Source organism: Molossus molossus, unplaced genomic scaffold (genome assembly GCF_014108415.1).
Source record: "Molossus molossus isolate mMolMol1 unplaced genomic scaffold, mMolMol1.p scaffold_m16_p_8, whole genome shotgun sequence".
NCBI classification, from domain to species: domain Eukaryota; kingdom Metazoa; phylum Chordata; class Mammalia; order Chiroptera; family Molossidae; genus Molossus; species Molossus molossus.
Genome location: NW_023425402.1, coordinates 78,650,953 through 78,677,417, shown reverse-complemented (window position 1 = coordinate 78,677,417; position 26,465 = coordinate 78,650,953). Strand labels below are relative to the sequence as shown.

At 36.1% G+C, this 26,465-nt stretch overlaps 1 protein-coding gene across 1 annotated transcript in view; it reads right to left on the bottom strand.

The window, feature by feature from the left end:
- NKAIN2 (sodium/potassium transporting ATPase interacting 2) overlaps positions 1-24,585 on the bottom strand; it is a 502,753-nt gene extending 478,168 nt beyond the window's left edge. The window contains exons 1-2 of the mRNA XM_036247759.1: positions 24,487-24,585; positions 24,308-24,382 (exon numbers count right to left, since the gene is read on the bottom strand). Of these exons, the coding sequence (XP_036103652.1) occupies positions 24,308-24,382; positions 24,487-24,585 (174 nt within the window). The remainder of the gene's footprint in view (positions 1-24,307; positions 24,383-24,486) is intronic.
- Between the last annotated feature and the right edge of the window lie 1,880 nt (positions 24,586-26,465).

Genomic DNA, 26,465 nt, shown 5'->3' with positions numbered 1-26,465 from the left:
ATAGCACTATTCCAAGAATTTTATAGATAGGGGCTTATTTAATGAGATGGAAAATATTATTTCCATTCTATTTCTTTTATTCCTTTATCTTTATGTTTTTATTGATACTAGAAAGGAGAAAGGGAAACATTGATCTGTTGCCTCCCATAGTCACCCCAACCAGGAACTCGAACGTGCAGCCTGGCATGTGCCCTGACCAGGAATCAAACCCACAACCTTTCAGTGCTCAGGATGATGCTCCAACAAACTAAACCACATTGGTCAAAAGTTATTTTTATTTTTAAGATGAGAAAATTATGGCAGAAAGAGAGATTAATTGTCCTAGTTTACATGTCTGTTAATTGGTGAAGAAGATGTGTCTACAGTCCAAGCTTTGAACCACAATCATATCACCTCCCAGGTGATATTAAAAATGTATATGCAAAAATATATATGCATATATACAATATATGTGTGTATGTATATTATATGAATCTTGTTATAGATATAAATGTATATATACATATTTTTAGTTTGTTTCAAGAATGATTATTTTTCTTTTTAGTTTCATGAACTCATCATACCATGTCTTTTCAGTGGGTCCAATAATCCAATAATGAAAGCACACGAAACATCACCTGAATTTTTTTTAAATGGAATTTTTTCTACTGTATATGTCCTCAGTATAGTACCACATTGCAGCAACATTTGTTTTGAATCTCCAGTGATATACAGTTATATTCCATGGGAAATGGAGAATTTATTAGACAATATCTCTGAAGTTATGCTACTATACTGGAGAAATTTAGGATGCTAACTTCTTTAAGTGGTCCAATTTACTCATGAGCTGTCCAAAGTGCTGAACTACTGTGTCCTGCCACTCACATGTTATGTTTATACAGTGCTTACTGTATACAAAAACTCACACCTGGTTATGTTAGTTGTAGTCACAATATGGATCGCTACATGATTTAATTATGACACATACAATTAACTAATGAGTGCAAAAATACAATTTAATGAATGCAGTGTAACATATTCGAAAGTCTACATAAAGGCATAAAAGCGAGTTTCTAAAGGATAGTTGGAGAAACAATGATAAAAATCTCAAAGGCATCTTTTCCCAAATGATTCTATAAGTCATTAAGTTCTTATTCCACTATAAAAATAAACAAGCAAACAAAATTCCCCAAAACCAACACACAAAAATCCATAGACAATAGATTATGGATTTTGTATGTAAAAACAAAAATGTCAAATTACAGCCAGTGATCCACACACAAAGAAGAGTCCTCAGCCCTACATCAACAGTAGGGTCTTCTACAATTTGAGTGGAAATAAAATGTGTCAGGTATTACTTTTATAATTCACTGCCTTAAAAAACGTTTTTTGATTAACTGACCCAATGCCAAAAGAGAGGCCTGTATTATATAATTATATTAGAACCCAGCATATTTTTTGTAATTTTATGTATAAATAACATACCAACTATATTATACCATAATGTAAGGCATTCAAATAGTTCCATATATTCTAATTCATGATATTGTTTAGAAAAGATAAATTCTCATAACTTAGAGCACATAGAAGCCAGAAAAGTGGTAACAATATACTTGATTTCTTTCATGAAAGTGATTTTAACTTTTTGAAAGTTATCAACTATTTTTCTTGGATCCATAGATAAATATTTAATCAAGACTCTACTTCCATTTGCTCTGTGCTTGACAATCTCAGCAGGAATAATTATCAGGTTCCAGAACTATATTGTTTTTCAAAGTTCTGACAATAATTCTGACCTTTTCTAAATATATCATTAAGATTTGTTGTTGGCAAGGCATACTAAGATTTAACATCTTCTTTTTCTGGACTTGAGAGTGTCATATAATGCTGAAATGTCCATACTATCTTTAGTTATTCCCTTATAATTAGGATGATGTTTCTTAATTCTTCAAGTAGGCTAATCAAGAGACAGAAAAGCTTGAAAAGGGTGATTAAATTGTCCTTTCCCTTGTGTTTTAATGATATGGCAATTAGGGCCAAGAATCGTGTCTATTTGTATACCCATGTGTATACAAATATATATTTATATATATACACATCCTCCATCAGATGCCATTAGTTGGTATCTCATTTAATTGCTAGGTAATATTTTAACCTCCATTTGCTGGATGAATAACTGATTAATCTGAAGATTAAATAATTTGCTTAGGACAATTAGTAGCACAGGTAGGTTCTGAAGCTGCATTTGAAGACTGAAGCCCATACTCTCTCTGTTAGGGCACATTCCCTTACTATGCTAAACAATGTTTAAGTGACTTGGGTCTGTACAAACATCTTTGATACCTTTAAGATGTCTTTTATCTCTGTTTCAAACCAGTTACATGTCCTGGGAGAGGTTAGAAGTAGTAAAATATCATTGGCAAAAAATTCAATTAACTGTGTTGTATATTTTAAACCCTTGAAAAATAGTCTAAAGCTATCCATCAAATTTAACATAATTTGGAGAAAATATCAGGACAAGTACAAAAGAAATGTGTGTGTGTGTATAGAGGTACAGAGATGGGTATAGATATAGACATAGACAGACATACAGAGAGCATCCCTTACACAAATGCAGTGAAAAGTCAGCCACATCCCAACCACATAAAAAGTTTTACCCAACAGATCACTCAAAATGTTTGAGAAAATTTATGAGGAATAATTTGTCAATGATAATCCTTAAACAGTTTCTTTATATAAAATGTCATTATGAGTATTGTATTATGGTTACAGGTTATGACAGATTAAAAATATATAAAATTATGCAAAATATATTTTGCTTCACATGTGAACAATCAAGTCAATAAAATGAAAATTGTAATCCAAAAGTTTTAAAATGTCTCTAAATGGTGTTTTCTGTGTTGCCTTTTTCCTCTCAGGATTTGTTGTTGCTACTGTTTGTTTATTTTTAATTGTTTGTTTCTTTCTAAGTGGCTTTATTTGCTTCACTGATAATCACATTTCATATTAGGCTTTGAAGGACACAATGTCACTCTCAGACCCCAATTCCGAGGTTCCAGCTGAGGTCTGCCAAGTCCACCATTAGTCAGGCAGCTTGTCCTGGCTTGACATCACCAAGTGTGGCACCTTCCTGCCACTCTCCTGCTCCCAGTTGTTCCAGGAGGGTTGATCGCCTTGCTGGTGGAGCAAAGTCTAAGCCCTCGCATGTAATTATAGTCCTGTACATGCATAGAGAATCAAGCAGCATCATGGTGGGAATTAGAAATCAGCCTGGTCAGTAAGCACAATCTACTAATTACTTGCACTGATGGTTTTTCTGGAAGAAAATAATCATGGGTCTTTGGATAAAAAGCAAATAAAATGATCTCAACACCCTATGTTATCTAATTTCAAAAATAAATTGGCAATTTTAGGCTATTTCAATGCTTCCATTCTCAAAGTTCAAGTCTGAATTATACTTTAAAATTGGGTATATTTTACAATAATGCTATGTGCTAGAAGTCCTGCATTAAACTAATCAATTAATTTTGTATGTAACAGTATTGAAAATAACCCATAAAAAGAATATATATTTTGATGTTTAGGAATATACTTTTAAAATTATAAAACATTCCAAAACTTTTTGTATTTTTGGAAATAATCATAGATCAAGTTATTTATTCAAAATTCACAAACCTGAACTGAAAACATAGATGGAATTTAAAGTTTAACTAACAGTGAAAATTACATATCTTTCTATTAATTTTAGCATATTTGAATGAAGGTACCAGAAAGGAACCATGGGTTTCTATGAATCATGGAAATTCATATGCTTATATCTAGATCTATTTCTATTATATACATGTCAATATATATGTCTTTGTTTATATCTATCTATGTATATAATATAGAGGCAATTTATATGTGCAGATATTTTGGATGTGGACCTGTCTGTATAAAATTGTGACATTTATGCAGTGATTTTTACCAACAAACAGATCATACATATTATAAGGTATATTTTGTGATTATTTCTATCTAGACTCTAAACATATTAAGGGTTGGAACAGTGTTTTCTTCACCACTTTAAGTAGCTGGCACACAAAAGTCCAAACATTGTTTACATTAACTATTAGCCAACACAAGAGAAGATACTTTAAAATAGCAACTGAACCCTGGATGGTTTGGCTCAGTGGATAGAGCGTCAGCCCACAGACCAATGATTCACGGGTTTGATTCTGGTCAAGGGCATGTACCTCAGTTGCGGTTCATCCCTGCCCCTGGTTGGGGTCATGTGGGAGGCAGCCAGTTGATATGTCTCTCTTACATAGATATCTCTCTCTCTTTCCCCCTCACTCCTACTCTACCTGAAATAAATGGAAGAAAAATATCCTTGAGTGAGGATTAAAAAAATAAAAGATTATATATATATATATATATATATATATATATATATATATATATATATTTATATATACTAGTTATTGAAAACTATACTTTGATGCTAGATCTATGCAAGAATTTACCAAATGGTGACTACGTGAGGCAATAGATATGTTAGCTTGACTGTGGTACCCACTGCACGTAGCATACTTATATACAAGATCCCATTGTTCACTTTAAAGATACATTATTTTTTTGTCAATCATAAGTCAGTATATCTGGAACAGAATTAAAAGTAAAGAAGAATTTACCAATACTCAAAAGGTACCAAAATTAGTTCTTCCAATGGGCTATTGAGCATCTGTTCTCATGGGAGGTTCAATCTCATTCTAAGGTGACTGAGTGTTGTCAGCTTTCACATTCCACAGCATAACTGAGATTTAGTGATACAGGTTTTATGTCTATTTTATAGAGCAATTTTATCAGGAGTAACTGGCTGGTTGAAATAACTAACTATAAATTTTCTTCAATATTATACTTATTTTTAATTAGAAAAGTAATATGATTTACAAATCTTTGATTTGTGAGGGCGATGCATAAGAAAACAAGTTAATAATCTTTAATCAATATTAAAAGTCTGATGTTTATGCCCTGGCCGGTTTGGCTCAGTGATTAGAGCGTCTGCCTGCGGTCCAGAGAGACCTGGGTTCAGTTCCCACTAAGGGCATGTACCTCGGTTGCAGTTTGTCCCCGGCCCTGGTTGGTCGTGGGTGGCAGCCACTTGATGTGTTCCTTTCGCATTGATGTTTTTTTTTCTCTCTCTCCCTCCCACTCTATCTAAACAAAGTGGGAAAAAATGTCCTCGGGTGAGGATAAAAAAAACAACAAAAAAAAAGTCTGATGTTTATGGTCCCACTATGGCTTATTGTTCTCCACACTGCCAAGGTAATGTTTTAGCGCTTGACTTGACTGAGAGAGAGTCCAGACTGGGTCTTGCCAGAGGCCGGTGGTGTGGGAGATACAGAAGTGGTTGCAGAAATGGAATGTCTACATCCTAGAAGCTATGGAATTTACAGTATGAAAGAAGAGTTTCAATAAGTTGCTAGTAAATAAAATTTGAGTATGCAATTTTTAATATAATTCTCCAATGCTGAATAGCTTCTCAGTCTGCTTTCCCCTCTATAAACATAAATTGATATTCTGAAAATTAATAGAAATTTTTATCCAGTGAAGCTGTTCTACCTTTAACCCATGTGAGCTGAGGAAATGCAATGCATTAAACTTAGAACTTCAAAGGCTAGGAGAAATATTGAGAGGCAGTTAGGTCCTATCCATAAGGTGATCTATTTCCTTCACCTTCTACAAGGAAGACAGACTTTATCAGCTTCTTTATAACATACCTGAAAATGCATCTGATAGCTGCTTCAAAACTGCCTTTTTCCATCGCATACACGTTAGAAACACTACACCTCCCCCACCATGAATCGCTTGATAAAGCATAGATGCTTCTCAAATTTGAATTCATTACTGACCACGTGAGACTGTGCACATCTGAGGAGGAGGATGACAGAGCTACATGTCTTAAAGAGCCATTGGGGACATACAACATTTGTTAAGCTGGCAGATGGTGTTGTCACCTGTTATTATAAACAAATGAAAAAACAAACAGGCATTGCAGGATAGATGATATGATTTATAAACCAGTTGTAATGTTGACCTTATCTGGGTTGTTAGTTTGACAGAAGACTAGGAATTAACTACATGATGAATTTTATTTTCTTCTTGACAAGAAATGCAACTTTGTAAAATGTACGAACATGACCATATTTGTAAAACTAAGAGTGTACAGTGTGCCTCTTCAACTGGCAGGTGAAATATAGGTATGGAGTCAGGCAGATGAGGGTTGTATCTGCAGAGCAAAGCAAGTGAAAAAATGCTATCATTGATAGCCTAAACTTTTCAGCTTTAAAGTGCCAAATGTTATTTTCAGTATATGCTGTTTGGTTGTTTCAGTTCCATCCCAATCGGAATTCAAGAGCAAAATTAAAGAAAATGGGGGCTTCCTAATTGCATGATTCTAATAAGTCTAGCAAGTTCTAACTCCATTAATAGATATTAATAGTAAATCTTTATTCCACCCATTGTCTAATGACCTGTTGTATGTGTATTTAATATGCAAATAAAATGCAGTGATTAGCCATCATAGTTACTTAAAGCCTAGAATCCTTAATATTTGTATCTATAAATGGCTATAAACACTTCGTCTCCCTCATACTTTTTATGCTGTTTGAATGAGATATTAATGATAAACAACATATATTAAGTGGTTGCTATGTATCATGAATTTTATATTCATTTAATTTAATACTTATAATACCCTTATATGTAGGTTTCATTATTATGTCCATTTTACAGATGAGGAAACTGAAGCACTGAGCAATTACTTAGACAAGGCCATGAAGACTAGAATTCAAATCCGGACAGTCTGGATCGAGGAAGCACATTTCCAACTAAAACAGTGCACTGTGTGATATCCCACATAGCTTGTTATTAACTTCACTGTTCTCCCAGTCTTTGGTCTTTTCCTTCCAATCCGTCCTCCACATGCCACCAACATTACCCTTCTAAACTATAATCCTAATCCATGATTTCTTTATAACTTTCAGTGTGTTTTCACTAAGTCCATACATTCAAATTCATTCTCATTTCTGAAAATACCATTTAGCTTCTGCCTGAAGTTCTCATTCCACTCACCCAATAAGCTCTCAAACACAGCCTAAACTTTATCTCGAAATCAACAACACATTTTCCCTCATACCTCTACACCTTTCCAGGCCCAGTGCATACTACTGGAGCAGACTTCCTATTCTTTACCAGACGAACATGAGCCACTGTTCACAATCCTGACCAAGCTTCTCCTGTGAATCCTGCCCCAGTTTGGAGAGACAGCGGAGCAGCCTCCTCTGGGCTGTCTACCTCTTACATTAACATGTCGTAGTCACATCCTATTGCATCACAAGTATGTGTTTTCAGGTGTCTCTCCCTCCATGGACTGTGAGCTTTTCCAGGATGAGAATGGGGTTTGATGTAGCCTTGGGTGTTAAGTGCCTGATAAATATTTGGCCCTCACAAGCATTTATTCAAAATCTACTTGTTTTTCATATGTAAATCATTTAAGTACCATATTATCAGCAAGATCAAAAGTTTGATTCTATAAACATTTATGGAACACTAACATCTGTAAGGCACTGTGTTGGGCATACACAAGTGTGAACTACACATGGCCCGGCCCTCAAAAAGATGCCAGAGTGGTACCGGCACATTCCCAGTTAACTTGGATACATTCCACTAACATAGGTGAGCACGGAAGAGAGACAATTAGCCTAACCTGGGGAGAGAAGGAGAGAGCGTGGATATTAAGGCTATATCCCCCCAAATGCCATTTAAACCTCCATTACTAAAACAGAGAATTCTTTCCATTTAGAAGCTATATTCACCCACATCTAGATAACTATAACAAGCAACTAGGTTGTTGTTCAGGTGGTTCCATTGTGATCTGAGAAATCCAAAGAAGCAAAGCAGTTCTAACTATTCTTGTTGAAGTATTCATTCCCTGATAAGCCACAATAGACAATGGCAAGTTGTTGGCTAATTTAGTGACTTGGCAAACTCATCAATTAATGCTGACAACGTGCTCAGTTTCTCCTCATAATAACAGAAGAAGGAGTGAGAAGAATAAAGAAAGAAGAGATAAATACAATAAGACCCTATTAGGCCACGTATTGATTGGTTATTTCTTATATCTGATATTTGTAGATCGCATTTTTGTCTTGAGAGTTTTGGGCAGAGACCTGAACAACCACAGCTCTGGAGCCAGTCCTTTGTATTTTCCTCCTCTGTTGATGTTCTAAAAGTCTACAGATTTACATGTTCTATTATGGCTTCTGAAACATTAATGTTTTCAAAGTAGTTCTCTCTGGTTCTTTAGCTCCCAGTGTTCAGAATTATATCTTACACATATCACTCTCAGCACAATGACTGAGTGTTGAGTAGAAATAATTGCAAATGTAAAAGTTAGAATTTCAATTTGAAATTCTTAGATTGCAATAAATAAGAGGAGGATTAGAATTCAATGGGTCATGACTACATTAACGTGTTCATTATAATAGATCATAAATTAGAAAATTTCTATGTGCCCTTGTTCCCTTACAGTTTACTTTCAAGACAAAGCTCAGTGAGATTTTCTTAAAATACCCTCAGCTCTTGTCACCCCTCTGCTCAAAATCTTCCAATGGCATTGCATCTCAGAATAAAATAATAGGCTGAGCCCTTCCATTATCTGCCTCACCACCTGCTTCTCCCCTCTGACTTCCTCTTCCGTCACTCTCCCCGAACTCTGGCACTGCAGGCTCATGGGCTTCTTGCTGATCTTGAACACAGCCGGCCTTCTGCCTCAATGCTTTTTTACAGGTGCTGTCTTCTCCGCCTGGGAAACTCTTTCCCCAGCTACCTGTGTGGCTCACTCCCTCATTTCCTTTAGCTATTTACTCAAAACTCATCTTTTCATTGAGACATTTCTAATCACCTTATCTGACTTTACAATCTCGCCATCACCATGTGTTCTAAACATCTTTTTGCTTTATTATTTCTTATTAGAACTTACCACTCTTGAAAATAGTATGCATGCTACCTTCTTTTTTTTTTTTATCCTCACCCGAGGATATTCTTCCATTTTTTGTACAGATAGAGTGGGAGGGAAAGAGAGGAAGGGAGAGAGAGTGAGAAACATCGACGTGAAGGGACACATCGAGTGGCCGCCACTCACACAACCCAACCAGGGCCGGGGACAAACTGCAACCGAGGTACGTGCCCTTAGCGGGAACCGAACCCGGGTCTCTCCAGACCGCAGGCCAACACTCTAACCGCTGAGCCAAACTGGCCAGGGCTGCATGCTCCCTTCTTATCTTACTTGTTTCCTGTCTTCCCCACCAGAATGTGAGCACCATGAGGTCTGGGAGCTTTCTTTTTGGTTTACTATAATATACTCAGTGCCTAGAATAGTGCTTGACATAGTGCAGGTGCTCGATATATATTGCTGAAGGGCTGAATAAATCTTAATAATGATAATAAAATATATATATTTTTAAAAACTAAGAAGTGTTAAAATTAGGAAGCTTGCTACTGTAGTGATGTGTAAATGCTATTCTAACTTTAGTTGTGTAATCATTACTAAAGCTGGCTCACTCACTATCTTTAACAAAATCAATACCAATGTGAATCAATAAATAAATAATAAATAATATTAATCATTAATCTTAACTATCTTATATGTTGTCAGAAGGCACAAATCCCTTCGGATGTCTTATTCACAGAATGGACCCACAAAACTTTACTTTTTTGTATAAGGTTGAGGAATTATGAAAGGGAAGAAGACAAAGGTGTCCAGAGAGAACATCCCACCTCAGGCATGGGTGGCCTTCAATCTAGGATTGCAAAGCACTTTATGAATAATTGAGAAAAATGTAAATTATCCAATTATCCTAATCTTAAGATAAACATAATTAGAAGAACTCCCACTGCTATCACAATACGTTGCCCCTATGTAGCTCACTGCAGCCTGGACCAGAGGAGAACTCCCCACATGACTAAGGTTACAATTTCCACCACCAAAGAAGAATGAAAGCTTAAAACAGAAATTCAGGATCATTTTTGGTAGAAAGTAAAGAATGTGTCCCTTGCCCACCAGAGACTCATACCTGCTACATGTACACTATTTTGTCATTGAAACATATCTGTGTAGGAGAAACTATTTTCCCTCATTTACAACTGAAAAAAAAAAATTGCCCAGAGTTGTTAGTTAATAGCTTGTCTGAAGATCTGACTGTTTCCAATGTACTTAATCACTGTATTATACAGTTTCAAGTCTTGCCAATATTATATTATTAGATATTATATTGTTTTGAGTTAATATTTTGCTTTCCAAGATTTCTTGGATGTACTGAAACAGGAAGCTAAGAAAATAAAGCCCTTTGCAAAATTGACTACTATCATTGGATTATTTTTAACATTGATCTAATGCTTGCACCCAAAAATAAAAGAATGAATAAATTAAGATCTTTATGATGCAACTTCTGATCTTTCGTTTCCTTTTGAAGTAGGTCACCATGAAACAAGCAAATAATGCAAAGATACAAATGTACAGAGTTGTGTGAGGGCAAACTCTGTAGTTATGTTTCCTGAATCCCACACTCACCTTTGCTGCTAAGTTAACTGTGTGACTATGACCAAGCTCATTCTTCTGTCTATATTTCACTTCTTTTCATCTTTAAAAAGAGTATCATGGTAACACCTACTTCATATGACAGTTTCAGAGTTAATATATGGCAGATGCATACAGGATTGTTGGCACCTATTGAGTGCTTTAAAAGAATGTCTAGGTTTTAAAGTAGGCACTATTTCAAACTGGCATTTTGTCTCATATCTGGGAAATAAGGGTAATAAGGGTAGAACTTCCTAGGTCTTATGTAAATGACATTTTGTCATGTAGTATTTCAAATGAACTTCCATAAATGGTTAAGAAAAAATAAGGAGTTTTATACATCCCAATAATTTCTAAGTTTATAATCACAAAGACTCCAATTAAATATGGCACATTCTTTGGGAAAATTCATGGTTCTGACATTAGTTGAGTGAATAAGTTACTTCTAGGTGAAGTGCAGGGCAAATTCCATTTTCTGAGCTGTGAAAAGTTTGGGCAGCTTGGTCCCTGAAGCAAATCTGAAACCACAGACCTGGAACGTGGCTCCAGCAGTCAGGGGTTTCTGTCAATGAAGCATTTCAAAAGACCATGCAAGAGGAACTGAGTGAGGCTCGAAGGAAGAGATTCACAGAGTGTTTTACCTTCTGCTTAGTTGACAAAAGCATAACTGAGGCATAAACACACACACACATACACATACACAAACACACTGGCTTGAATTTCATTAGTCATCGGCTTTCATCCACCTTGACAATGGAGCGGTTTTTGGACAACCAATCTGATGACGGATGTGGAAACTGATCCTCTGAAAAAGAAACCCATTTAGTGACATAGCCTAGAAAAAGGCACTGACAATCTCACGCACAAGATTTTATTTCTTTATTACTTCTAAAAGAATGTGTTGCTTTTGTATGTTGCTGTGTATTGTTTCTCATCTGACTTTTTATCAAGAAAAAGAATGCTAATTGAGACATTGCTTATCGCAGGAAGAAAGAGACTCTGGAAAAAATGTGAAGATGAATTCTATCCTTTTGAAACACCGCACATAGATTCTACTTGCTAATGGTTATTAGTGCTTACAATGTATGTTATAATATAATAGAACCTGGAATATCTTACCCTCTCAAGAATCCTCAGATGTAGGCTATTATGCTGTTGTACAGATGAAGAAACTGAAGCACAGATATTTTAAGTAAATTACATGATTCCAAAAATTAGAGGTGAGTTTCGAAACTGAGATTTCTGAATTCTAAGAATATATACTCTTAATGGTCGTGCTAAGCTATCAGGGAAAAGTATTTGTGGCATGGGGCTGTTAAATTTATAATTGTATGTTTCCTCTTTTTGTGGTAGTGATGTTGAAGTTACATAGAAGTTTAATGACTGTCAGTTTCCATCTAGTTCCTGGGTTACCTTTCCACGGGCCCTGAAATGGTAAAGGTGGGTGGTTACATTTAAGATTAATCAGACTGTCTCACATTCTTCAGCAAGTCCATGAATTATACATAGGCTTGTAGTGGCTCTCAATACTATCTCGTTTTTCACAGAAATATGTGAAAGAAAATCACCATTCATCAGACACCAATGCAGTTTTCCTTAGCTAAACCTATGTGACCTTTTGGATTTTTACAGCAGCAAAATATTCCTACCATCAAAATATTTTGCCAGACTATGATATCAGTGCGTAAAGATTAAAGTTTCCTTTTTACCAAATGAGTGTCTGAGAATAGAGTAGCGTATCAATACTACAGGGGCAATTAGTCTTGCAAGAAGTGATTTAATGAGATACCTAAAGTGAAGTCTCTATTCCATATCCACTTGTTCTATGGAGAGGAGCATCCCCCCAAAAAGTGATGCTGCTCCTTTATAATTATTAAAGGTTCTAAAGAGCAGCAGACTGAACAAGGAAATGATATCTAGGAAACACCAGCACCACTGAGTATTCATGACTTGGGTAGATAAAGGGAAAACAGAACAAAAACTGTGGGATTTCTTTTTTCTTTTTTCTTACTTTATTTCTGCTATTCACACTGTTACAGAGGTCCTCATTTTGCCCTGGTTGCCACCTCCACCCAGCCCCCAGCCCCACCTTCCTTCTGGCGTTGACCACACTGTGGTCTGTGTCCATGGGCTATGCATGTATGTTTTTTGGCTAACCCCTTCACCTTCTTTCATCTAGTACCCCCAACCCCACTCCCCTCTGACAGCTGTCAGTCTGTTCCATGTATCCATGTCTCTGGACCTATTTTGTTCATCAGTTTATTTTGTTCATTAGATTCCACAGATAAGTGAGATCACATGATATTTGTCTTTCTCTGACTGGCTCATTTCACTTAGTATAATAATTCTAAACCAAAGAACAAGGGTATATTTTAATTCAAACATCCTGTAACCACTACGGCTCAGATGATGCTTTCAGTTATGGTTTGAGCAAAGAGAGCTCCACGTGGTTTGTTTGGAAACCCACGCGCAATACTGACGATGATGGGTTTTCCCTCATTTCTTGCCCACAGGTGAGCTTCCATTCCTCTTACTTCCTATTCCTAACAAATTTACAAAATGGAAGCTTTCTTTCTATTGCTCCACGACTGGCTGTAGGAAAAGGCAGGACCCTCTGCGAGACAGAACGAGCGCATGGTGATCCAGCAGCTGTACCTCATTCAAAATATCAGCAGGAATTAACATGCGTATTTTTACAGAGTGAGGTGGCAGACAACCACTTTACCTCCCCCCCCCCAGGTTGACACTGTTCACACAAATGTTTGAAATCAGACAAGTGTTCTCTCTTATTAGCTGAATATGAAAAATTCACAAATGCTGGTATATGAGCGCATAAACATTTCACCATTTCCCAAATATACGAGTGTGAAATGGCTGTCATAAATATGAATGTTCATAGCTGTACACAAGACGGGCCAACCACATGAGAGCTGCAAGCCTTCTTGCATTTTATCACAGCACTAAATATGCAATCCCTTCCCTTGAAAAGGCACTGTTACCGGCATTATAAAGACATAAGCTACAATGGGGTCTGGGCAGCTATCACTCTGGAGGGAAATACAAATGATACAATAGAACAGGAAGTGCTATTTAGACAACCGGACTCTGTGAGTTCACCGTCAGAGCCAAGGGTCCCAAGTCATCACCTGGCCTCCGTTTTAGGAGAATTCCTTTCAGTGTGAGGACTCAAGCAGTCGGGGGACTGAAGAGAAAACCTATTAAGCACAATCAAAAGCTGACTATAAATAGAAGTGACTACATTAGAGTAATAATTAGAGATATTCATGAAGAGATGAGGCATATGTGAGGTTGTAATTTTGTTTGCAATGCTTGTTTTGTTAAAGCATTTCACTATCGCCTTTTCATCTTTTTAATACAATATTGAAGTTTAAGGACAAAGAAGCAGAGCTCAGCTGAAAACTGGATCAAACTGTGGCATCCTTTTCCTGATGAAATAATGTCATAAGACTTCTAAGTCCACCATGCAGAACTTCTTCATATTCAAAATCATTATCTTGGGTTGCACCATAGCTATACTATCATAGCCTCTCATTTTTTAAAAGTACCATTATTTTGGTTTTTACGATGAAACAAATAAAGCTACCACAGAAAAAAACAAAGCAGTACAAATCAATATATACAGCATCACTACACTTTCTAGTTCCTTAAAAAAAAAAAAGCAATTCACCATTTCTTAAAATCAACTTCTTTATAAAACAAAGTACAATATTTGGCATATGTTTGTCTCATAGGGATGCCCTCAAACATTAGCTATACAGAACAGAACAACAGTGAGAATTTGCGGGAAAACTAGTTCAATTGAAAATAGAGCACTTAATGAAATAACAGCTACACATGAAAACAAATATTAAAAAAAAAAAAAAGATGATAGAGAAAGACACATTTTCAAAGTCAACGAATGAGTTAACATATACTAGGAGAAAACAGGTAAGCTATTGCATTGTTTCAAATAGTGTCTATGGTTCATCACACAATTTTTATAAAGCTATTAGGGAGTAAAGAAGGCTCACTTCTGACTTTCAGAGTAAATAAAGTAATGATTTGAAAACACACACACACACACACACACACACACACACACACACACTACCACCACCATAAGAAGGGTACTATTGGATTAGGGAGTTAAAACAGCCTCCAAACTAGCAAATTATCCTAGATGTGCTGACATTTACTCTTTACTCTAAAAGGAATGCTCTAAAAATATTACTCTTTCCTCCTCTTATATTTTCAGTCCTTTATTTGGAGTAAAATCACATTACCATTATTTACAGAAGACATAATTTCCTCTGTAGTAAATAAAAAAGAATTCAGAGGCAATTACTAGAATTAGAACATGAGAGTAGCAAATTTGCTTTAAACAAAAGCAAATGGTATTTATATTCAGCAACAACAAACAATCTGGAATTTTGATAAAAGGTATATTCTTTATAGCAATAATTAGAAATCTAATGATTAGAAATAAATTTAGTGAAAAAATGTGTAAGACCTCTACATTGAAATTCATAAACATGACTGAAAGAAATGACCAATCTAAATAAGTAACGGGATAGACCATGTTCATGAACTGCAAAACATAATTCTTTCCAAATTCAATGCAAAGCCAATCAAAATATCTGTTGGTATTTCCCCTATCTTTGTTATTCCACAATTTCTGAGAAGTAAATATACAACCATAAGAAAGAAGTCAAAGGGATTATTATTTTAACAGGTACAGCTGTTGCTCTGTCAGGCATTGTTCTGAGTGCTTTAAAAACATGAATTTAAGTAACCATCATAACAGCCTTGTGAATTAGGTACTATTATCTCTAATTTAAAGAGAACGATACTGATGCACAGAGCAACTAAGTAAGTTGCAGTGTAAAGCTGAACCCCTACAAAAGAAATTGTATGATTTATTCTTTTTGGCTGGGAAAGTAATAAACCAAGGGTAACTTGAAATTAAATTCTCTCCTGAGATTCATATCTCTGTCAATAAGATAATGTCATTTGGATTAAAAAGTGACATAAAGTTTTGTGTGATTACAAATTCTCCGCCACACAAAATATGTGATTACGTTTCACAAAGTGCACCTGTTCTCCTCATCCTGCACCAAGGACACATTCTTTGCTGATTCTTTCTATGTGACGGACCTTGGTCGTCACTCACCCTTGTACAAAGAGGCAGTCTTTTGGGTTTCCAGCTTGTTGTTGAGATCTCATATTAGATCCCCTGCATGTGGCTACCTCTAGGCTTTAAATATTATCCTCTGGGTCTCTCAGGCAGCCTCCAAAGTAAAAATTCCAGATCATGAGGGTTCAGCATAAACCTTTGGGATAAATGCAATCTTGGTGTTCACTCAACTCCCATAGTTACAAGTGCCATTTTATTTTAGTACTCATGGATACTTTCATGTGTGTGTGTGTGTGTTGTCTCAGCAGTGCCTTTGAGCAGTTCTTCTTCTTATTATTATTTTATCCTCACCTGAGTTTTTTTTTTTCCCCCCATTTATCTTGAGACAGAGCGGGAGGGAGAGAGGGAGGAAGAGAGAGAGAGAGAAACATCAATGCGAGAGGGATACATCCAGTGGTTGCCACCCACACAAGGTGGGCGGGGACGGACTGCAACCGAGGTATGTGCCCTTAGAGGAACTGAACCCCAGGTCTCTTTGGGCTGTGAGCGGACACTCTAACCACTGAGCAAAACCAGCGAGGGCCCTTTGAGCAGATTTTTAGAAATATTTGTATCCAGCACCTATTGCTTCAATAAGAAGAGTTGCTCAGGATATCTAATCCATTATGCTAGTGGGAACTGGAAGCCTCATCCTATTTTCTTAGTGAGAGAATCTGGAACATGAATAAACATGCTTAGAATTTTTGATATGACAAAACCCCCACACTTTTCCTGAAAAGGAGTCTTGAGCCACTGGCAGTCTCTGTAGATGATGCTGGCATGATTCAGGTTGAGTGACAGTGAATGCCATGATAAACATATATACTATGTTCATCAGAAAGTGGCGAGGCATTGGTGACTTCTGAACAAGAATGTGGCTTATCAAACACAGTCAACCCAGTGGCACTGTGGAGAAAGAACTGCAGTGGGAACAGAGTATAAATAAGAAACCCCAGCCCAGCTGGTGCGGTTCAGTGGATTAAGCGACTGAGATGAGAGGCCCTGGTTCAACACCCGGTCAGGGCACATGCCCAGGTTGTGGGCCAGATCCCCAGTGGGGGAGTGCAGGAGGTAGCCAGTCAATGTTCTCTCTCATCGATGTTTCTATCTCTCTCTCCTTTCCTCTCTAAAATAATCAATAAAATATATATTTTTTAAAAAGAAACCCCTAACTATTGGAACACTAATTTGTTAGCTTCAGTGAACTGCAAGGAAAGTTGAAACTAGAGAAAACAGTAGTTTTGAGATACCAAAGAAAACCAACCAAACCCCCAAAACTGATTTGAGGAGGAGCGTTGAATACAGGGTGCAATGGGGGAATGCCATTTCAAAATCTGAGACTTCTACCAATCATCATTTTGTGAGCATTGACCAGGTATTCTTCGTGCAGCTTACATACATTTCCCAGCAGTCAGCTTTCCTTGAGCACTGTGTGCTGGGCTCTACTTGAAGTAAAGGTATTACTGCATATTCGCCTCACAAATTTGTAATAGCCAGACTACAAGATCTGAAGCTAATGAAACTGCACATATATACCACCCCTGTGGATTCTAAATTCTGTGTTAAATTAAGTCAAAATGCTGAAATTATAGAATTGGCATAAATTACCAAGTTTTATTTCTCTCATTGTAAGATTCTTTGAATACTCACTAGGCTTCTTAGTATCTTTTGGATCAAAGAACTTTTAAAACATACTGAAGAAATAAAATGGAATATATAAGATAAAGTAATAAAGCATATGGATTAAATGTCTCTCAAAATACTATCAGATTTTAACGGGAGGAGGAAAACACTTAAATTTTTTTAAAAGGCAATTATTTTCTATCTTGCTTTTTTAAAACTTTATTTTATTGTTGACACCATTACAGATGTCCCTATTTTCTGCCCCTCTGCCCACCTTCACCTAGCCCTCCCCCCAGTGCAGAAACATTTTAATTCAATACAGTCCCACCTGTCTATTTTTGCTTTCTTTCCTGTGCTTTTGGTTTCATATCAAAGAAATCACTGCCAGTACTAATGTAATGGAGCTTTATCCTGTTTTCTTCTGGGAGTTTCAGATCTTACATTTAAGTCTTTAATTAATTTTGAGTTTGACTTTTCTGTGTGGTGTAAGACAAAGGTCCAATTTCATTCTTTTGCATGTGGATATCCAGTTTTCCCAATATCAATTATTGGAGACACCATCCTTTCTCCACTGTGTCCCTAGAACCCTTGTGGAAGATTATTTGACTATTAAGGCATGGATTTTTTTTTTTCTGGGCTCCTGAACAAATTGAAATCAGGATCTCAAAGAAAGATCTGTACTACTATGTTCATTATAGAATTATTCACAATAGACAAAATATAGAAGCAAACTAAATGTCTGCCAATGATAATGGATAAAGAAAATGTGGTATGCACACAAGGGAATATTATCCAGCCTTTAACAGAAGGAAATATCCCCATTTTCAGCAACATGCATGAGGTTGGAGGACATTATGCTAAGTGAAATAAGCCAGACAAAGAAGGATGACTTATGTGAGGAATCAAAAACTATCAAACTCATAGAATCAGAAGGAAGAATGCTGGTTTCTAAGGACCGAGGAGGGAGAGAAAATGAGAAAGTATTAGTCGAAGGGTGGAAATCTTTCAGTTATATAAGATGAGTAAGTCTAGAGATGTATTATAACTGCATAATGCCTATGGGTAACAAACAACATTGTATTAAAATTTTAGAAATTTGCTAAGAGGGTAGATCTATTAAATAATCTTATCACACATACAAATAATAAATAAAAAGTGTGGGAGGAAACTTTTGGAAGTGACTGGTCTGTTCACGGCATATTAAAACTATTTTTATATAACCAGCATTATAAATAACAAGATATGTTGATTCTCACAAAAGAACTCAATAATATTTGAAAAATAACATTTTGGGACCTACATATGGCCTGTGATTGAAAATTCCTTGTATATAACTTTACACTGTGGATAAAGTCTACTATAGATAAGGAAAGCAATCGGCCAAGCTAAAATTGCTGAAAGCTTCAACCTTATCCAATAATCTGGGATTCCATTCTGGAGCCAAGTAATTGTAGGAACAGCTGAATCAATAAATGCTGAGAGTTTAATTGGGGATTCATGTAGTATTTCACACACAAACAATTACTATAAAATAATAGCAACATTTATAAAAGGCTATGGTAACAATATCTTGATGATTTCAAGATCCATGTGGATGATGTTCCCAATATCCTGGATGTTCAATTCCTCGTATTTCTCAATTCCAACATCTTCCTCTCATCCTCTCTTTTTACTTCCTGCTTCAGAATATGCTCCAACGTTTGGTTATCTGTCTTCTCCCACTTTTGTCCTTCTACCTCTCTCATCCAATATCAGCTAGGAACTTCGTCTCTTTCTTCACATTTATTTTCCATTTTTCCCTGTTTTTCCTTCTCATGTTTCGTATACTTGAAAAAAGTTTTCCATGGGAGAAATTACTGTAAATTCCTCATTGTAAGATAACATCTTCTGTAAAATCTATTTATTACCATCTTTCATAAAGCATTGCCAAATAAGTAAAAATGTACATGACACTTTCAAGGAGGAACATTTAATAGTGATGGAAGATATGATTGCAGTAGTCAAGTTTTAGAGATTTTTCTCTATCTTCTAAACATTAATTTATGCATTTTTTTTAACATTTTGAAATCTTGCTTTTTATGTCACCTTCTATTTTTCCCAAATCTAAAATTTTTAAAACAGTCTAAATTTATTGGCATCTACATTCTTTGCCTGATATTCACCCGTCGACCTATTTCAGTCTCATTTGCTTTTTTTTTTTTCCTACTCAATTAAGATAGCTTCCATGAAGGCATCAGATAAAATTAAAAAACAATGATAGTATATATTTTCAAACTGTCCTTTATTCTCAATGTTTCAGCGATGTCTGTCATAATTTAAAACTGTCTTCTCCTTGAGATCTCTCCTCTCTCAGTTTCCTTGTGTATCCTATGGATTTCCTCTTCTCTCTGTTCCTCCCCCTTCCCAGTTCCTTCTCTGACTAACCTTCATCCATTTATCCCCTTGGATGTCACAAAAGGAAGGAGAATTACTGAACTTTTTCCCGCTCTCTTTTTCCTCTACTCTGTCATTTGTTTTGCTTTATTTTATTCTACTGCTTCAATTCTCACCCCTTTGCTGTTAAATATGTCTCTGCAAGGATGTTGGATCCCTTGAGCTACACATTTGTCTGCTGGAAATACCTTTTTAATTTTTTAAATATTTTTATTGATTTTAGGGAGAGAGAGAGACAGAAGCATTAATGAGAGAAGAAAACATTGATTGGCTGCCTCCTGCATGCCCCCCACTGGGGATTTGGCCCACAACCTGGGAATGTGCCCTGACCAGGAATCAAACTAATGACCTCTTGGTGCATGGGTCGATGCTCAACCACTAAGCCACACCAGCTGGGCTGGAAATACCTTATAGGAGCCTGTATGGCACCTGAAAAACCACACCAACCAATGCAATCACCGTCATCTTTCTCCTCAATACAATCCCTCTTCTGTGTTCTTTACTCTTAAAATAATAGCATCATCTGTCAGTTAGTTATCAAGCTCAAAATATCAGGGTTACCTAAGAATCCTCTCCTTGCCACATACATTCAGGACACTGCTATACTGTCAGTCAAGACTCAGAATGTTTACTGCATTTTAGCCACATTTTCGAGTATTTTTATTCCCTTTCTCCACTCACTGCTATTTCTGTGGAAGACGTATGCTTCCTATTTTGCCAGTACTCTATTCCATCGGAAAGCTATCTTTAACCATACACACACAATCATTATATCTAGCCTTCTTGGGTATAGGTCTCAGTTATTTTCTCTCATGAGAATTTTATTAATTTCTTATCCTACATCTGCCTTCCACAACAAAATAAAACAAAAGACAAACACTTTCTATACCTCTGCTACCACTTGCTAACTATCCACTCATTCCTTAACCAACTGTAATTTGGTTGGTTCTAGGCTATCAAGTGAAAAACATCCTTTCTCTAGTTAATACCAATTTCCAGCACAACAAATCTGAACTTTTCTAGGTCTCACCTTCCTCAATTGCTCTGCAATGTTTCACATTGCCAGTTATACCACTTTCTTAAATCCCATGGCTTATTCCACCATGTGATTTCCCTGCTGGTTCTACTATACTATATCTCTATTTTCTTAGATTAATCTCTTTTGCTTCATAATGAAGATAGTGTCAAGTTGTTAATTTGATTTTTTTCTTTCTGTAGTTTTCTTCAAAGATCATCTACTTATGTGGATCATCTAAATCTTTTTTATGAGTGTCAGAGCTGTGATCTCAAGTACCTAGTAGACATCTCTGTCCAGCTGGACTTTTAGAATCTTATATGCAAAATCAAATTATGTGCTATGCCAAACTCCATAATCAAATGACTACCTATGTCTATTATTCCACTGCTCATTGCAACACCTCTATTATTCCATTAGGAACTGTTGTCAACAATACCACAATCTTTCTTGGTACCACACACCCAACTTCTCACCAAGCCCTAAGAATTCAACTTGCCCAATATTTATTTCACACGTCTTTCAGCATAGTATTTTTACTGTCACAATCTAGCCTTCCCTACACTAAAAGAAGCTTCTAAAAGCATTCTTCTTGTAATATAAAATTGATATTTTCAAAAACCTTTAGTGTCTTCCCATTGCTTACCAAATCAAATACACGTTTTTCACTTCTCACCCTTGGGCATTCAGGACCTCTCAAAACCTTTTGTATGGACCTCTGCTCAGCATCACGTGTATCACCTTTTAAACTAACCTTATCCAGCCCTGGCCAGTTTGGCTCAGTGGTTAGAGCACTGGCCTCCTGACCAAGGGGTTGCAGGTTTGATTTCTGGTCAAGGGCACATACCTGAGTTGAAGGTTCAATCCGGGTTGTGCAGAAGACAACCAATCAATATGTCTCTCGCACATTGATGTTTCTCACTCTCTTCCTCCCTCCCTCTCTTCAACTCTATCTAAAATTCAATGGAAAAATATCCTCAGGTGAGGATTAACCAAAAATAAATAAAAAATGAATAAACTAACCACCTAACCCCAACCTCTAGAATTAGAGTTGCCTCTAACTAAATCAACATGTCCACATTTTTTTTTTTTTTTTTTTTTTGCATTTATCTTCAGATAGAGCGGGAGGGAGAAAGGAAGGAAGAGAGGGAGAGAAACATCAATGTGATAGAGACACATTGACTGGTCGCCACCCACACGACTCCAACGGGGGCTAGGGACAAACTGCAACTGAGGTACATGCGCTTAGTGGAAACAGAACCCAGAACTCTCTAGTCCATGGGCCGATGCTCTAACCACTGAGGAAAACGGCCAGGACAAACCAACATGTCCACATTTTTAATAAGCTCTCCAGGTGATGATTCTAGGCATTCAGGTTTGGGAAGCACTGGGACATAGTTTAATTCCAATTCATATTCTCTTCCTTATTTGCATTATTTTGTTATTCATTCCTCCATTCTAGAAACTCTGTAAGCTCTTCAAAGACAGAGACATATCTAACTATACACATCATATGGCACATAGCACAGTGCTTGTATATATTAAGTATTTAATAGTTGTTTAAAAAATGGAATTACTAGACTGAACCCATTTACTCAGGTAAAGCCACTTACAATTAACCATATTAAAATGTAGTCTTCACTATTTGCCATTCAGAAATACTTCTAAAGTACTCATTGAGAAGAGGGTCATCACCACACAGAACTACATATTTTCTGCCTCTTTTATGGTTCTTAATTATAATTGCACAGAACAGGCCATATAAAAATCACTCATAAAGTTTTAATTCAAAACTCAACATTTCCATTCAAAATACACAATACTGTTTCCTTGCATACAAAATTTAAAACTGGAAGCCCTCTATGTATTGCAAGTTCTTTTTTTTATCAGTATTATAATCTTGCTTCCATAATTAGTACTGTCAATATCTAAACTTTGAAAAAACATTATTAATAATAAAGTGAGGCTGGCCTTAATGCCTCTAATAAGTTGATGAGTATGAAATACACCAATTTTATATATATACATATATGTGTATTTGTGGATACATACATTCTGCTTTTAAAGCAGTTAGATCCTTTATTAAAAGCTGTGAGATATTTTCCACAGATTACATGTAAAAGCCCAGCCAGAATTCTGCTTGTTATAAGGAATAAACCAGTGTGCTTTCTCAATAAAGGTGATGAGAGATGACCACGTGGTTCCAACCTTCGAGATTTGTAAGTCTCCTGTAAGCTAAAGTACAAACTTATTTTTAAAATGGTGTTTAGATGGAAAAAAGTGTTTGAAGAGCATAACAAAATGCACTCTGCCCTTTTTGCCTTGGATAGAAAGTAGAGAACAGATGGAAAATTCCATTGTGTGCTTTCTCTGCCACCTGTCACCATCTGAATGGTAGCCAATATTACAGCTCTACCTTATTAAGTTGCATAATGGAAAACGGCACTGCAGGGGAACTACTATTCTTGAAGTTAATGACACTGAAAGTTTATAATAAGTATAAAAATATAGACTGCACTTGTAATGAAAACTTGGCAATCCAGCATTCTTCATTTAGTCAATAAAATATAAAACATTTATAACTTTTTTGTTAGTTATATAATATGATCTATAATTTATAGCAGCCACTGAGCTAATTGTACAGTTAGTAAAGCTTACAAAGCCAGACACCATAAAATTTTATTACCTTAGGCAGACAACATTGATGGAAGGTGAAAAAAAATGTTTAACAAAATTGAACACGGAGTATGTGAATGGTTAACAGCCTATCAGTACATACAGAAATAAGCATCACCTCCATAGTGCACAGTAGCTACAAGACTAGTCATGATGGGCAATTTATCAATAGGAAGAGATAAAGAAAGTATAGTACTTACCTTTCTAAGGAATATATAATATTCACAGCATTCAGTATTTGATAATGTACCCCTATTTTGAGCTCTATAGTTCTTTTACTTGTAATTAATCTTTTTTACCTACCAGTCCTCCTGGTTGTTAAAGACATAGTGATGATTTTAAAGGCATAGCTAGCGTTGTGCCAAATCCAAACAGATGATTAATAAAGTTAGGTTGAAATAAATTCTTACTGAATTAACAAAGGACTGTGATTGGAATAGCAGTTTAGAAAAGATTTGCATAAAGGGGAATAGAACTAAGATTTGGGTATCACTGGAGTGTGATGTTCAGATTCAATGATGTTTTGAAGACAGAACTGTTTAGACAAATCTGATTCTGAAAAGTCAGTCTGCAAAGATTTCTGAGAGAAAAATATCAAGCAAGAGGAAGAGCTAGAGAAAGTGAGAGTTAGGTTTTATATCTCATTTAGGTTATTTCAGGATTTTGGAAGAACCTTATACTTTTCCTGGATATTGAATAGACATCTCAATATCAAAAACAAAGTAACAACTTACAAAGGTCCTAGGGGCATGGGGAATGAAATCTATAGAGTCAAAGCGTGTCATACCTTAAAATATGAAGATGGTAAAACAGCTTGTTTGGACCTGTTTTTATTGTGTTTCCTCAGATGTAAGTGAGAACTCTGAGGAAAGGGCAACAAAGAACAGTACACAAGCATGTTTTTAGCTCCATTCCAAAGCCTTGGAATGGGAAGATGGGTCATAGGCAAGATTTGACTCATCTTGCCTTGGCAGCATCACAGTCACCATCAGGACTCACTGTAGGGAACAGAACAGCGAGCTGGGACACCTGGATACACAGGTGGGAGAGAGCAAAATCCATCATCTTGTCAAGGAGGTAATGGATCCAGCCAATGTGCTTCAATGCCAGGGTAGAAAATGTCATGATGGGGCATACAATGGTTTGTGTAAAATTCTCAAAATAAAAATATGGATACAAAGAGAATGTCTGTTAAGAAGGCAACTTTGCTCTCTAAGATTAACTCAGGAAGAATCATTTACAGGACCAATATTATAGTCTAATGGGCAAGGTAGAATAAATACTTTGATACATGAACACAAGCTAACACTGTGGGAGTTCGTAAGTCTTCCACCTGTTAAAACCAAATAGCTTTCAGCTCTAGACTAGCTCCCAAAACAATCTTGACTTCTCCTTTCTATTTAAAGCTACCGCCCAGTCTATTCTCTAAAGAAAGAGTACAAAAGGACTATAATCTCCTCATTTCTATCAAATAACATAACCTGTCATAAATTAGTTACAAGGTTGGGGGGTTCTATAAGGCTTCTTAATTTTTACAAGAAGTCAACTGAGAGAAGTGCTATGAGCAACAGGACATAATGAACAATAGTACTTATAGCCTCCTCAAAACAGGATTTTTCCCGTTAAAAATCATGCCATTAATGCAATTATAAGCAGTGATAATTAGAGAACACTTTGTATAAGTACCTTTCAGAGACAAAAAACACAGATTTAATCAGGAAAAAAAAAAAAAGAAATACAGACTTGGAACTATTTACACCTTCAATTCTGCTGTTTATAATATCATTTCAAACAAGACTTTGCTTATTAGGACGTCTTTTCCTATGTTTTTGTGAACAAAGCTGCCCATGTTAGAATGCATGATATTAGACAATAGACACAATGTCTATCTCTCCACTGTATATTACTTTGCATTGGTGAATAGTTTTAACTATTTAATGTTAAAACTACTTCACTGCACATTAAAGATTAATTTCAGTAAAACAGAGTAGGTACTAGCAATAGACTTATAGTAAACACAAATGAATGGGTATGAGACTTGCTTTCTAGAATACAGGTGTTCACCCTCAATAGTACTACTGAGTATGTAGTAGGCTTATAAAGGACTAGAGCACAGATTGAAGCAAATGCGAGTCAGGTAATTGGCCACTACCATGGTTAGTCTCATACATTTCTTAGGTCTATTTATTTGTTTCCCACCACCACAGGATTACATGTATGGTCCATGTTGGTTCAGAAAGCCCACCTTCCTTCAACCCTGAGGTATGACTTCCTATGATCTGAGAAGTCATTACTGAGCCTGAGTTGGTCACTACACGGATGTATTGGGAAAGGTGCGTGGGAAATGGAGTGTACCCAAAACAGAAGTCATTAACGAAAAGCAGATACAAATAAAATTTGTGACATCTTTAAAAAACTGGGTGGTTTATGACTATTGAAGAATTGTCTCTAAGTCTAAAATTATAACATTAATATTAATACCACTCCTTTAATTTAAGGGTGTTCACATCTGCAAATATTCTAAATGTTTTACAATAAAAAACAGATTAAAAGATTAAATAGTCTCAAAGCTTACAGAAACACACAGACACTGAAATCCTTAGAGAAAGGCATGTAAATGTAAATGCCAGCTTCAATATTAGATGATTCTGCAAAACAGCAAAGTTATAACTCTACTTTCTTTTATATCAAACACATGAACAATCTCACAGAAAAAGGCTCAGCTACACAGGGTCTAAAATGCAGGGAAAATCAGCCCATAATCAACATAAAAAGGATCCGAATGAAATGTGTAATCAAGTCCCTCTAACCACCATAAATACACTCAGATTCAGACTATTATTAGACTTTGTTTTTTGGCCTTTGGAAGAGTAGCAATGGTGAACTTTCCAAACTTGAAGAGACATTTCTCTCAAAGAGCTAAACATATAAGAATAAAAATGTGT